The sequence below is a fragment of the Labrus mixtus genome, chromosome 2, assembly GCF_963584025.1.
Source record: "Labrus mixtus chromosome 2, fLabMix1.1, whole genome shotgun sequence".
NCBI lineage: Eukaryota > Metazoa > Chordata > Actinopteri > Labriformes > Labridae > Labrus > Labrus mixtus.
The window spans coordinates 21,290,501-21,305,033 of NC_083613.1; the positions used below are offsets into that span (position 1 = coordinate 21,290,501).

General features: G+C 37.5%; 1 protein-coding gene across 4 annotated transcripts; it reads right to left on the minus strand.

Moving 5' to 3' along the window:
• Nucleotides 1-1,062: 1,062 nt before the first annotated feature.
• arfip1 (ADP-ribosylation factor interacting protein 1 (arfaptin 1)) lies at nt 1,063-14,330 on the minus strand. Of its 4 annotated transcripts, none has more exons than XM_061056111.1 (10): nt 14,075-14,330; nt 12,947-13,335; nt 9,103-9,204; nt 7,495-7,603; nt 6,812-6,913; nt 5,161-5,252; nt 4,623-4,844; nt 4,074-4,231; nt 3,384-3,558; nt 1,063-3,295 (listed from the first exon to the last, which is right to left on the minus strand). In XM_061056111.1, exons 2-10 carry the CDS (start codon nt 13,331-13,333, stop codon nt 3,140-3,142), a joined length of 1,503 nt encoding a protein of 500 aa, XP_060912094.1. In that variant the 5' UTR covers nt 13,334-13,335; nt 14,075-14,330; the 3' UTR covers nt 1,063-3,139. The 4 variants fall into 4 exon arrangements, with proteins under 4 accessions (XP_060912094.1, XP_060912102.1, XP_060912120.1 ...); XM_061056119.1 differs by lacking the exon at nt 14,075-14,330 and adding an exon at nt 13,714-13,734; XM_061056137.1 differs by lacking the exon at nt 12,947-13,335 and having other exon boundaries at nt 14,075-14,329.
• Between the last annotated feature and the right edge of the window lie 203 nt (nt 14,331-14,533).

A 14,533-nucleotide genomic window follows, 5' to 3' on the forward strand; every position in this document is an offset into this window, starting at 1 on the left:
TAGCAGCAGCAGGCGGCACTAGTGTTGTGAGCTTCCTCGTTCGTGATTGGGCCAGGTGGAACAGGCGCGCTCGCGTGCACCCTGCGCGCGCTACTTGCAGCGTGCCTTGCGGACAATCAGCAATAACAGTTTCCAGTGATACAGGCTCAGGTGGCCTTGTGTAACAGGTATATTTTTTTATAAGGTTTGAGTTGTGATAAAAAAAAAAAGTCACAAGACCAAAGTACATTTAACTAATAATAACACATTTGGCTATTTGTACTTTCTTTAACATTTTGATTTTATGCCAGGGAAACTTATTTGTTAAACTTGTAACAGAATAGTCCTAAATAAACACTATGTTTATAATATTTGATTTAAGTAGGCTATAGTTCTATCAACACTGTTTTAAAAATACCAGCACCTTACATTTTTCTATTATTCAGGAAATTGTTTTTACCTCTGCCTTTATATTTTTCTGTATTCAGATTTCAAAATCTTCTAAAATGTGTCAACTTTAACATAACCTTGTGTAGTAGGAATGCATCTTACTTTTTTTCCCACTTATTTTTGTAAAATCTTCATGGGCCCTCATTATTTTGAAAACACTTCAAATGCCACTGTAAGTATGGTTCAAGTAATTCTATTTGCTTAACACACTGCTCTGAAGAGCCACAGAGATAAAAGACAACACTGAGGCAGCAATCAACATCCTCACGGCTTTTCAAAGGATTATCCAGATCCTGTCAAATGAAGGCTGTACCTGTGGGTGTGGTGGGTTTGTGATTATGAACACCTAAAGGTAAATATAAAAGCACCTGAGGACTTGTGTCAACACGAGTCGATTCGGATCCATATGTCAACGGAATATTAACCACCACTGTCAATACATAGATTCACAGGTTTATACAAGAACAGGTTTAATTGAACTATATTTTCTCACATGGGATGTCAAAGCTTATCTTGGCCCCATATTGCCCGTATTTAATTTAACCCTATGTTATACAGACTGACTAAAAAGCTTTTCCTTGCCATATATGTCTTCATTGGAAAGTTGCAGCACAAAAACAGTCAAAAAACCTCTGAAGATGCTCAAAATAATCTTTTATTTTCCCAAAGAAGTTACACGACATTCAGAATACTTTCTTAACTCAACATTTGTTGTAAATGTTTCATTATTAAAAAGGTAGAGATCCACTAGCACATCATTCTGGAGGTCTCGAGGGAATAAAAAAAAGCCAAACTGCAGCATTGGTCACTGACTACATACTCGAGGTAAAATAGAGAAAATTACAAATATATATCCATCTATTTTAGGGAAACAGTAGATTGTTGTAAAAGATGAACTCCCTCAAACTGCTATCATAGTACAAAGTGAGGATGACACAGCAGGTTATCAAAACCAGCATACAATATGTGTCCTCTGAGAAAAATATACTTTTATATAGTCCAATGAAAGAAACCGTTAGCAGCTCAGGCAAAGGATGCGGGTCTTTCAAATTTGCTAAAAAGTTTTTCAAGTTAATTGCATTTTGGTTTTTCAACTTACATATCATACATGATTTTTTTTGTAATTAGTCTCAAATGCATAAATGGTAGTATGTGCAATATGGATAAATATCTTTGAGAAGAGCAAGTCCAAAAAATACATGAGAACTTTGTGAAGTTACTGGTGCACTTGTTTTTAACGGAGCGTTTATTTTGTGTAATGTGGAGTGTATTAGGATGTAAAGTTGAATAGGCTCTATGTTTATGTACATCCTTAGTCCAAGTCTGTGTGTGCATGTGTGTATGTTTGGTCCTTTCTCTTCCTTTAAGAAGAGAGTTGGTCCCTAAAAACTGGTAATGAGAGCGCCTGTTTAATAACAATATAATATAAAGACTAGGTCTATCAGCACAGAAGGGGAGAGGAACAATTCAAGAATCCAAGGCACATTAAGTCACATAAGGCTGGTCCTTCATTTTCTCTGGAAAAAAAACAACATTTTGACCTATTCAGTCATGTGCCTGAATTGAGACAGAAATAGGCAAATGCTAAAAAAAAAAAGAGGATGATGTCAAATAAAAGTGGCATAATCATATCACAATATTCATGATTTGTTTTGAAAAGCCACTTTCTCTTCCATTTGAATATCAGTTTTAAATATACAGTTTGGCATTTTGGGTAATACTCTTTTTCTCCCTCCAGAGTTGGATGAGAAGATTGCTATAACTCTTATATCAGTACATTAAATGTGAATTTAGAGATTGCAGCTGGTTAGCCTAGCTTAGCATAATAACAGGAATCAGTAGGAAGCTGCTAGCCTGGCTCTATCCTAAGCTGTGAAAAAAAACCTGCCATAAACCCTCAACTTTATTCTTTTTAAACTTTACTGAGGTAAACAGGACCTTTTTTTTTTACCTTAAGACTGAGCCAGGCTTGTTTTTAATCCTTGTTTCCAGTCTTAATGCTAAGCTATGCTCCAAAAAAAACAGCTGGCAGCTGAATCATTATATTTAATATACAAATATGAAAGTGGTGTTGATCTTCTTATCCAACACTCAGCAAGACAGCAATTAAGTGATTTCCCAATATGTCGACTACCACTTCAATCAGAGTCAATTAGCTTTGCATTTGCATGATCAAGAAGCTTGAAGCCTGCTGTTGTGATCAGTATATCAGGATAGTTTTAAAGTCAAATCATTAAATCATTGAGAGTCTTCTCAAGTGTCCAGATTTAAATCTATAAAGCATTCATCTTTGTTTGAGTAGGGCTGATAAAAAGTAATGCAAATAATGGTAGTCGTTTTGATCCTGTGGATGCCCTTACAGAGCTGACATGGGGAGATTGACAACATTCATTTGCTTGAGTACAAAAGGCCATTTTACAGTTTCCAAATGAGTTTACTGCAGCAACTCCTGTTTTACTGATGTGTCAAACAATATAAAAGTGCATTTCCTACATTTTCAAATAACTGCAATATGAAAAGGATTATTTAACATCAAGAGCAAAACAGATTGTGGGATGTTTTGCATGAGTCATAAGACTTACAGTTCTGAAAGTTTGAAAGGCATTGACAGTAGAGCTGAAGAAAGGAGGAAGGAGGGGAGTTCCTGTAGTTTTTGTAGAATTTGACATTTCCTGTCAAACTGAGCCACTGTGGCTTCATAAATGAGTGATTAGTGCTCTTCTAGCCACGATGGACTGTCCCCACCTGGCATTTTCAACTTGATGTGGAACTGCTTGAGTGTCTGTTCCAGCTGCTGTTGGTTTCCAGCGTAGTACGCAGCGATGGCATTGTGGAACAGGATGAGCTGGTTGTGCAATACCTTCACCTGTTTGCATACACAGAGAAACAAAAACATGATGAGCACACGTGAATTTAACAGCCATTATGAAGAGCAGAATTAGTGTCTTGCTGACCTTGTTCTCTTCCAAGAACTTCAGCTTGACAGAGACGTCGGTTCGCATCCTCTCGTACTTCTCCCGGTGGATCTGGAACTGCTGCTGGGACTGTTCTATCTTGGGCATGGTGGTGGCATCACGTGGCCCCAGATTCAACTCCTCTAAATCTGTACGGTACGCATCATACTCAACTCTAGAAGTGTGTGACGCAAATGAAAGAATGTCAGAGACATGTTATACGTGTGTAGATAGGGTTACAGATATAAAAAAAAAAATCAAGAAGTAACAAGTAATTTCTTTCGACTGGTTGGCTTTGCAATTTTTTTTTATGAATGAAGAAAAACATTCATAAACTTAAGACCTCATGGGTAAAACTGACAAGAGGCTTAACTTGTTTGATTTAAAGGAAAACTTAACTTATACATACATATGCTGTGCGATATTTTAATACAGGACACAGGCTCATTTATATATCTTCTTGAATCTGAATGCGGAGCATTCTTGATTTGAAGAAAAAGTCAATTTTGTTAGTTTCTGAATTTAAAAAAATCTAACTTCTAAAATGTAACTTCAAACTTTACATTTTCTTTCGTTCAACAAAATGCCACAAGTTTTATTCATCACCAGAGAGACTTCTGACGATGGCCCAGTCCTTACATTTTCAAAGACAAGAACGGTGGAACCCACATATTGTCATGTATAACCTACCTGGCAAATTCATACTGTTTGATGTTAAGCATGGTGTCCTCAATCGTTTTGTCCACAAGAGTGTTAACACTGGCGATAAAAAAGGTTATTGCACCCAGCAGTGTCTCTCCATTTTTGGACAAAAGCTTTTGGGTGTCAGCATTGTAGCTAAACTCCTCCTGAAGAACAGAGATAAGATTGTTTGATAATCACGATTAAACAGTAATTATGAATGTATAGCTGATCAAATACATAGATGTTTCTGTGACGTAAAACTACTGAAGTGTATGCTGTGATTTGAACTTCATAAAATGAATTTAGTATTTGAAACGTTAACCATCATTGATAAATCCTACAACACTATTAGAGTACTCAGGAAGTGATTTAGGACCTCCTGGAAGGCTTAAATTGTCTCTTTACTGCCATTTAAACTGCTCACTTTAAAGCATGTAAAATTGTACGATGCTGATAATTGCACATCTATAAACAGTGACACTAAACTGCCATCTAATAATAAAAAAAGATTATTTGGGAACATAAAAAGTATATCTGAATGATATATGGACTCACATGGAGTTCTGGGGACTTGAGGCTGAGGTCAGCAAAGGCGTCGCCCAGCTGCCTTTGTGTCTGCATCATCTGAGAAAGCTGACTGGCCAGTGTCTGAGCCAGCTTGATTACATGCTGGTACTTTCTCTTGTTGTCACGGAGGACTTCGATTTGAGCCTCCAGGTCCATGTCCACAGTCCTCGAGCCCCGGCCCAGCTTCTCTGACAGGATCTGCCTCGTGCACTGCGGAGGACAGCATGCTAATGATCACACATACATACTGATGAGAGCTTTAGACCAATTTGAAACATCAGGAATGACTGGTTGGTTGAAAATACTCCTCCAAGAGAGAAAAAAATGTTGACTGTAAAGAGACAATCACATGGACAGGGTGTCTAAAGCAAGAAAACAAGCAACAATATGTGCAAGTTAGTTTGAGGTATAGTGAACTTTTTTTTGCAAACAGAGGATAACACATTGAGGACAAAAGGTGGAAAAAATACAGAAAGAAGAGGGGAGGTAGAGGAAGGACTTTGAAAATTAAGACACAGATGATTACTTTATATGTGTTGATGCTCCACTTTCTCACAAGATCCAGTTTCTCCATGGCTGGACTCTTTAAGTCATCTGACAGGACCACTGCTCCTGCGCCTGAACAATCAAAAGTAATTTCATTTAATGAGTGGTTATGTTATTAGACTGCAGGTTAGAGAGCTGGGGTAAAAAATTCAAGGTGGTACGACTGAAATGTTATGATTATCAAACAGTGTGAAGGGATTGTCAAGTTTACATTAATACAGACCACATACTACATTCTAATGACATCTTGAATTTTTTCTATTTAGATAAAAACATAGAAATGATTAGTCACGACTTACAACTCCTTTTGTTGCTAAAAGTTATGTGAAGTGCAGGAGGGGGAATACGGAAGAATATCGAGCCTCAAAACTGACAAAGCCTCAAAGGTTATAAGACGAGTCAAAGGAATAGCTGAATACTAAATAATATTGTTTTTTTTTAGTTTAACCATGAAATAGTAGGTCAAAAAGAAAATGTTAAACGTCATGCTTTTGGTGGAAAGCTAAAGCTAACATAGCTCGCATTCTAATGCTTCCTTTTAAAATACATTTATTCTTCAAATGTAATCAGGTTGTAGGATGGAAAATAAATCACAGACTTCATGGTGTTATCATTCAAATAAGGCTACGTAATGTCTCTTGTTATTTTAAACAAACTAAACTAGCCCTACGGAAAAGCTAACAAAGTGAGCAAGCTAAAAAATTAGCTTTTAATATTTAGCTTAAAAATTAGCAAAAAAAATAGCTTGCTAAAACCATTAGCTGGCTAACAAAGTGTTTCAATTAAACTTTTTTTTTTGATACTTTACGCAGTAATGCCAAAACAGTAACACACTGCAGTAACTATAGGAGTACAAATATCAGTTGACTGCTGTAGTTTAATAAATAATGATAGATTTAGTGAGCTAGCTTACTTGCGCTGACAGACTGGTGGTCATGTTTTGCGACCCATGTTTTTAGTTTCAGGTCTTTTTTCGCCTGAAGGTGTTAACATGTATAAAAGACTTAACTTTTTTCCCCTCCAACTGCCTGGACATTGGAGGCAAAGTATTATATTATATATTGGTTATTCTTTCTTAAACTGTAACTAATAAGTCAACTATAACCCAGTGTATTGATATAGTCAGCTATGTTTGTGTTTGACAAGCTTTTAATACATGTGCCAGTTTTGGGCTCCATAGAAAGACACTAGGGGGTGACAACTTTTGCAAAGACAAAAGGTAATAAGCAGGAAAACCCACTGAGATTAAATGTGCAAGCAGATTTTTTTTCCCCATCCAAGCAGATGGTTGATTTAGGAATCAAGAGGTTGCATCACATCTAGAAATCTTTAGATCTAGATCTTAGGAAAACGACTCTAAGGATTTTGCAAACACTTGTCATTAGTAGCATCAAAGCAGAAATCTTCTTAAAGCGGCCCAGACTTATTTAAAGGTAAAAGTTCAGAGTGGCTAAAGGCAAGAAAGGAGAAGAAGGAAGGTTTGATTCTGAATGCAGGAGAGCCTGTAGGAACAAGGAGCAAGGTATCAGACTGATGACAAACAAGACAGGCACCACAGACTGCGGTTATTTCAGTGTGAAAGAAGAGACTGATTCAGTGTCATCTGTTTCATACTCCTTCACTGCTGGTACCTTTCTCAGCCTGACTATCGCTGGAAGAGCGTGCCAGGCGGCTAGCAACAGCCAAGCTGGGAGCTACAGATGCCACGGGAGATGTGGGCAGGCTTGCTGACCCTGGGAGATATTCACAGTTACAGTTGGATTCATTAGATTGTCACCATCTCAGCCAACATACGTTTAAGGGAAAGTTTCTCATGGACGCTGATTTCTTTGTTTGTTTTTATTTGTTTTTTTCACAGAGTGGCTCAGTGGATGAGTGTGTGACTAAACCAGAGTAAACAACGTGGAAAGTAGCCATGGCAACAATGTGGTAAGCCGGTGACACATCTCAGTCCTCCACGGGTAGATTTATATTTGCATTTACAATAAGGGAATGATGATGAAAAGGAAAGGAGGGTTACAACATGGACATCAAAGGAAACTCATTTAAATTCAATTGGATGTCCACCTTTACACATTCAAATCAGTGCCTTTCAAATTTCAGAGATTACAAATAAAACAGGTCACTGTGAATCATAGAAAGTCTGTTTAAATACAGAAGGCTGCAGAGCAGTCACAAAATGCAACACGTTGACAACGAGGCCTTCGTTTCTGATAAAGCTGCTTTGTCACAAAACTCGGATGAATGAAGAGCAGAGAAGAAAAAAAAACTGAAACAAGAGTAGCACAGTTAAAGTTGGGTGTGAAGGTTTTACCTCTGTATGGTCCTGATTCAATGATGCCCTCTGCTGTTGAAGTGAAGTTACTGGAGATGACACAGGACTCTGAGAGGTTCAGGGCCACAGGTCCACTGGGGTAAGAGTCCTACAGGGAAAGTCAAACAGATTTTATATCAAAAGTCTAAGTGGTGCCTCTTAAACATGCATATACATACATATTTTTGTTGTATGTGTGTTTGTAACTTTGCAGCCAAAAAGTAATACTTGAAAGAAAAGACTGGAAATTATAGATTTAGACCAACTTTTAAGAAAAACATAATTGAAAGAACTTTTTTTTTTTATATGAACGTTATGCTCAGCATGAATCTGGTTTTTACTAGTATGTTTCATTATCAGGCACTGAATCAATAACCTATGAATACAGAGCCTTTACATTCCAATTCTCTTCTGTTAAAACAGCCGAAACTGAATAAAAATGGTCCATATAATCCCCTCAATCCTAACATTTGTACTAGGGCTGGGTTATATGACAAAAAACGTTATCACAACAAAAATGTGAATCAGTCGATATCGATAAATCATCATTATTTATTTTTAATTAAGGCTTATTTTACCTGCTGAGTGAAAGTTGAAGAAACCAGGTAGTGTATCGTGGTTTAATTATTCTTATTTTCAGAACATGACAAACGCTACTTGAACAGAGGAACATATCCCAATCATAAGCACAGTGCTGGGAGAAACGCTGAGATGACAGTTTGCTGCTGGGCCGCTGCTTGCTGAGGATCCACACTAAGCTGCTCTCTGTGTTCTAACGGGTCATATTGTTTCAAATGGTGGAAAATGTTTTTGGCGTTGCCAGTTTTAGCCTCACGTCTTCTGGAATATTATAAGTTTAAATCTATCAAACGTTTGGTATATTTATATTGAGAGAAACAATATCAATTACCGTATATGTTATTAATTATATCTCGATAATTATCATTTTATCACCCAGACTTAGTTTGTACTGTTGGTCAAAACTACAGAAGAACATTTTAGCTATGGCCTAATACTTTCCATCATATTTTAGATTAAAAAAAAAATGATTTGAATGTCTGCTGAAATAATACACACACAAACATTTTTTTAAACCTTTTTTTTTTTTTTTTATCAATAAGCCTTAGAGACTAGTGTTATTTTTTTTGTTTAGCCAATTCAATGAAAGATGTCATTTCTGCATCAATAAGAGAGATAAAATAGTCAGAACAAAGGAGAGTTCTGTTGAGAAAATCAGCAGATTTAATGAAAGGACTTTGAATCCTCTTCCAGGTTTAATGTACAGAACCAGTAGACACACTTTGTCTGAGACGATGATGAAGTTTCACAAGATGCTTTTCTAGAAAAGATGTCATATTTGCACTATAAACCTGCTGCTGCCCATCTTTTATTTCTTCATTAATATATTATAACACACATTTTAGTTTATAGTCGTTATGTCACTGTTCTTTTTATTGCTTTTATCCGTCATGTTTCTAAATTTAGCTTTTAATGTTGTCATTGCTAATCCTTAATGTGATGCTGTTTGCCTGAAGAATCATCAATCAATAAAATATGTTGAGCCACTACAAGGACATTACAGTGTCTTGTTCTTTCACAAGCCCTTACCCTCTGAAAGACCGTCTCAGGGCTCTGATCCAGGTCTCCGTTGCTGGTGACTGGGATCTCTGCGGCTGAGCTTCTACTGGGCTCCTCAGCCATGGTGCTCTCCTTTAGGGTGGAGGAGAGAAATGAAGAAAGTCATTCTTAAAAGCTTCAAGTTCAACAGAAACGAGGATGCAGGTTCCACTAGTGAGGCACCGCAGTTGTTGGCTGCCATCTTGTGGCCAGAATAAAAGATATTGGGCATGGCCAGATTTCAATACTGTTGATAATAACTTTTCTGTATAAATATGTTTAAGTTAAACATGATCCAATGAACACAATTCCATCATTTAACACTGAAATATGTTTCTTTCTTTTTTTACATATGCTCTATTTTGTTCAGTCCATCGTTTTTCAAAGATTTCTTTCATTAATTCTAGATCATTCCATTCCAAGTGGTTGAAGTTACGACATTAACCAGGAAAGACGCTGAAGATCTTAAGCAACAATTGACATCAACTTTCATCACACCCCTATTTTACAACACTTTTTCTAGTGAAGTGCTAAAAAAACAGGCATCACAGATAGTTTTTACCAAGAGCATCAAGCCGTCTTTCAGGACAGAAATAATTTTAAGGCTTTCAGAACTTTTTATGTTTTGATCATTTTCAAAACCACATCTTAAAAGAACCGTCGATATTTTTAATGATCGACACCATCTAGAAGTACCACAGCAGAAAGAGAGGGAGCTATTCAAATTCACAGGTTAGCAAACTGATGTTGCTCATGCTCTTTTGGCATCTGATAAATATGCAGAAATGATGCTTATGTCTTTTACAAACAGGAATAGGGAAGTGGATGTGACACCGTTTATATTGCACATATAAATCAACAATGTGTTGACTGTGCAGGAGTTTCAAGAAAAGTCTTAATATAGATAACCATAGGACTTTTTTTGTTTTGTTGGCATTAGTATCTTTTTAGTTGTGCTAGAATCACATCAAAGTTTACATTTCTGTTATAGTGACACCCCTCCTGCTTTCTTCCATAGAAATGTCTGGGCGAGACAATATCAGGTTTGTTTCCTGGCAACTAAAAACATGGTTTTCAGTGACATCCATTCATTTCAGACTACATTCAACCTCGTGTTTCTGGTTTGTAACTGGTTGTTTTGTTGTCTACCCCTGTGATGCAGAAACACATATGGAACAAGATTTCCCCCAGCCTCTGGTGAAAATAACAACCATGTGGACAGACCTGTTCTAATATGCATGAACACAAATCAATCGTGTTCTCTTAATCGTCTCAGAGGATTAAAATGACACTGATATGTTGGCTTGGCTTAGTTTGCAGTTGCTGCACATTCATGTGTTGGCTCTTAGCAGGCAGCCACAGGGTGGAGACAACACTTTTGTTCAGACTATAGTAACGTGGCAGCCTGTAGTTGCAGGCTGATCATACATTTGTGCTTTTTTTAGTCCAACTTCCGTGACCTAATCACATTGGACTTGTGAACTAGGACTATAACCTAAGCACTATAAAGCTTCACTCGTTAGCTTTATGAGGCTTTACAGTGTAAAGCTGGTCAATGATGATCAGTGGCACGCCTTGCAGAAGGGTGTACAATTCAGAATATGTAGAAATCAATATGTCTGAATTTGTATCTTTGAATTTGATCCTTTACCAACATGTGGAGCTTGACCAGTCTCTTAATAATGCAAACAGCTGCCAGATCACCTGGAAACAGGATCTGGGTCTAGTCTTAACAGACTAACAGACTTTTTGTTTCACTGTCGAAAAAAAAAAAAAGGGTGGGTAACCTTCAAATATTCCAAACAAATGTCAAATTAAGATTTAAGCTTTGAGATGAAATTTTTATCTTAACCTACTATTTTGTCTTTACAGACCGCCATGTGTTGAATTATCCTTGTTAATAGAAGAACGTGAGATACATAAACATAAATATGTTAAGATTTAAATCTGAGGTTTTCACCTTCTGAAATAAGTAACAGTGAGAATAAAATATCAAGTCTTGCTTGGCCTATAAATGGAAATAATAATAATAATGAAATAATATTAAAAACAAAGATCTGATGATAGCGTCATGAAAAAAAGTTTCACTGGAGTCTAATTGGGATTTTTATCGAGATACAGTATTGTTCTTTGTTGACAGTGTGTCATCTGAGACTGCTCGTGTGTTATTTAGGTTTTAAAACTGTTCCAGAAGAAGAAATTCAAATGGAGAGGAGACGGTGTGTTCATTTTAAGATTTCTGATATGCCAAATCAGATGTAAACACATGAAAACGACCAAAGCAGAGTGGTTAAATGATTTCATGTAGGCTAATGTGTAAGAAAGACTCTACTGTGACAGCCACATAAATACTTAATCGCCATATGAGCCCGGCATGCAGGCAAGCAACACAGACAAGCACTACTTGTCCAACCAGCTTCAGCAGATAAGACACAATTTTGTGTTACTGTTCACGCTTATATCAAGTTTTAACAGGCTGTCTGGTTGAAAAAACAAAACCTGTTTCTAGCTAAATGTACTGACTAGCTCTGTGCTGTGTTTCTGTTTCTGTGTTGATTTGTTTGTTTGCAGTTGAAGCATAACTATCAATGCATCTCGTATCTTCTATAGTTGCAAACCTATAGTGGGCCTGATTCAGCTTCAGATCCAGAGATGATCAGGGTTCTGTGAGCCAAAATGACCCAACCCACCACCTGCGGCCACACTCTGCTAATAGAGACAGCTGCTGGAGCACAGAGAGAAGCAAAGTGGCTGCAAATTAATCAGGCATAAGAAGGGGCAAGGTATGGCACGCCATAGTGTGCTGCTCCCTATAGTCCAGTATCCTGGATACGAGCTGACATGACGTAGGAGGACGGCATAACAACAATGAGCTAATTGTCCGATTGGCTGTGTCAGCTGAAAAGGAAAGAATCATGTCTTGCCTTTCAAACTCTGGCGGAACGTGACACATCCACGTTGCAAAATGCAAGGTTTAAAACAGCAAAAAAATGTCTTAAAGTAAAGACCTGGATCAACCATTCTGAATTTTAGGATTATTAAATGAAGAACGTAAGAGAGAAAATAATGATTCACAATTCTTGCAATTGAGTGTGCAGCGCTGGCTCTTTGCCTGACACAGAACATGAATCAACAGCCTGGGGAGTCACACATTCCAGCAACACCAGAAATGTGGGACTGCTCGCCTGAGAAAGTGCAGTCCAAACCTGTCTCACTTATCCAGCCATGTGACTGACAGCCTGGAAAAGAGTTCAACTTCAAAACATTTAGACATCATGTACATGTTGACTTACACACACAGGGTCCGTGTCAAATCAAAGGCAAAAATGTAGAAAACTTGAAAAATGTGGGCTGATTACTGACTTTCACATTATATAAACACACTTATTGCACAGAAAATATACAGAAAAGATCAATCCGTCCCAGAAATCACTGAGTCGAAAGCCAGCATGAACACAGAGCAAAGGGAAGATATGAAGACCCGATCATCCATAATTACATGGAGCACCTAATAGAGCAAGTAAAAGAAAGAAATCCAGTGAATGCGCCATCAACAAAAAGCAACAGCTACACCAGCGTTACATCTTTAAAACCTCCAGCAGAGCAGAATGAAGCCGGCTAACAATGAACACTTGGGAAAGAAAAACCAACACATCACTTAGCAGAATAAGTTCATGTAGTTGATTACCTCAGACAGAGAGCTTTACAACTAAATTCAATATAATTATAGCATAGGAAAGAGACCACCACCATCACAGCAAAAAAGTTTGAAATAGCAATCCAGCAAGGAAGCGCGTATAGGAGGCTGATTGTCCACATTAATGTCAAACTTCACCTTTGTTTCAGTGGGAGATTCTCCGCTCTCCTCTGGTGTTTCAGCTCTTTCAACCTGATGATTTGTCTCCCGTTCCCCACTTTCTACACTGTCTCGCACGCGTGTAGCATCACCATCCCTGCATGTCACCTCACTCTCAATTTGAACTCCCTCATCCTGCTCCTCCACATCCCTGCCACTGTCTTCTGCACATTCTTCAGGACTGTCAATATCAACGTCGTACAGCGCTTCATCTCTGTTATCTTCTCCGCTACTACTGTCGTCTAAAATCTCCTGTTTTATTTCCAACTTCAAACCCTCCTCTGCTTTTTCAGCCTCCTTATAATCCACCCGAGGGTCCTCGGCTGAGGTCTTCCCCGAGTCAGCCTCAAGACTAACTTCAGACATACCTGGAAACAGACAGATAGGAAGGTATGAAATGACCTGAATGAGCCAGATTGTGCCTGGTTGAAAGAATATCCAGCTACTGCTTGTAACCCTCACAACCCACCATGATGTGACTTTTTATTTTATTTTATTCTGGCTGGACATTAGACATGCCCTTGCTAATATTGAAGAAAACAAGACAATTCAAAAGGCATTATTACGAATAAAGGTCTAAATAAATTAAAAATAATTTATAGATGAATATTGATAATTAGAAAATATCACGTGTCATAATACATTAAAATGTAATTGTCTTGTTTAATATAGATAAACAAATGTAGGCTTAGCTGGTAAAGCTATTTTTCTCTTTTCAACACAACACACCGGTTTGGTACATTTACCTGTTGCAGCTTTAATCACGTGACAAGCAAGGATGTCTAAAACCCGATATTACATTTTAAAATGCGAGTATCGACACATGTTAATGTTATTGTTAAACTGCATGGTTCCGCTGAGGATGAATCGTGTATTGGGAGGCAAAGATTCAGTAATCCTGACGTGGTTTTGCCACCCAGTCAATTGTAATAAACTGTCCACTTGTTGACGTGTTGTTTGCTAAAGCTAACGAAGCTAAACAGTAGATAGAGCAGAAACGAATTGGAACCGCAAACAAAATGGTTAACATAATTTTATAATTCCACCAGATATTCAACACAACGCCCTACGAGAATGGCGATGATGAAAACTTTAAGTTAACGTTACCTCTCTGTGGCCGTGGCTAACTATTTAGCCGTGAACAGTGGGGCTGTGAGTAGTTCGCAAATCCTCGGTCGCTCGCCGTACTGTACGTTTATTTAAAAAGGTTGTGCGCCTTCTCTTAATGCAAATGTTGCATAGATTATCTACCAATTCTTCATCTGTGAACCTTAGCTCTGCTCAGGCACACTAGACCTGCTTTACGAACCCCGGAAAAAGTGGAGCAGATCTCCTGTGGGCCCTCTCTCTTGTCATCAGATGCGATCTCCCCCTGCTGTTCAAATGTGCGTATTGCAGTTTGTGTATAATGACTAAAATTGGCTCATTTAATATTTTAACAGATACTTTTGATAATATTTATTATTATTATTATTATTATTATTATTATTATTATTAAAATTATTATATTATATTATATTATATTATTATTATTGTTATTATATTATATTATTATTATTATGATTA

Excerpts from the sequence above, each read along its gene's own strand:
- arfip1 (XM_061056111.1), bottom strand. The coding sequence starts at position 13,333 with ATGTCTGAAGTTAGTCTTGAGGCTGACTCGGGGAAGACCTCAGCCGAG. Across the intron at positions 5,253-6,811 it reads CGATAGTCAGGCTGAGAAAG|GCGCAGGAGCAGTGGTCCTG; the intron begins GTACCAGCAGTG and ends TTGATTGTTCAG. Across the intron at positions 3,559-4,073 it reads AAACAGTATGAATTTGCCAG|AGTTGAGTATGATGCGTACC; the intron begins GTAGGTTATACA and ends ACACACTTCTAG.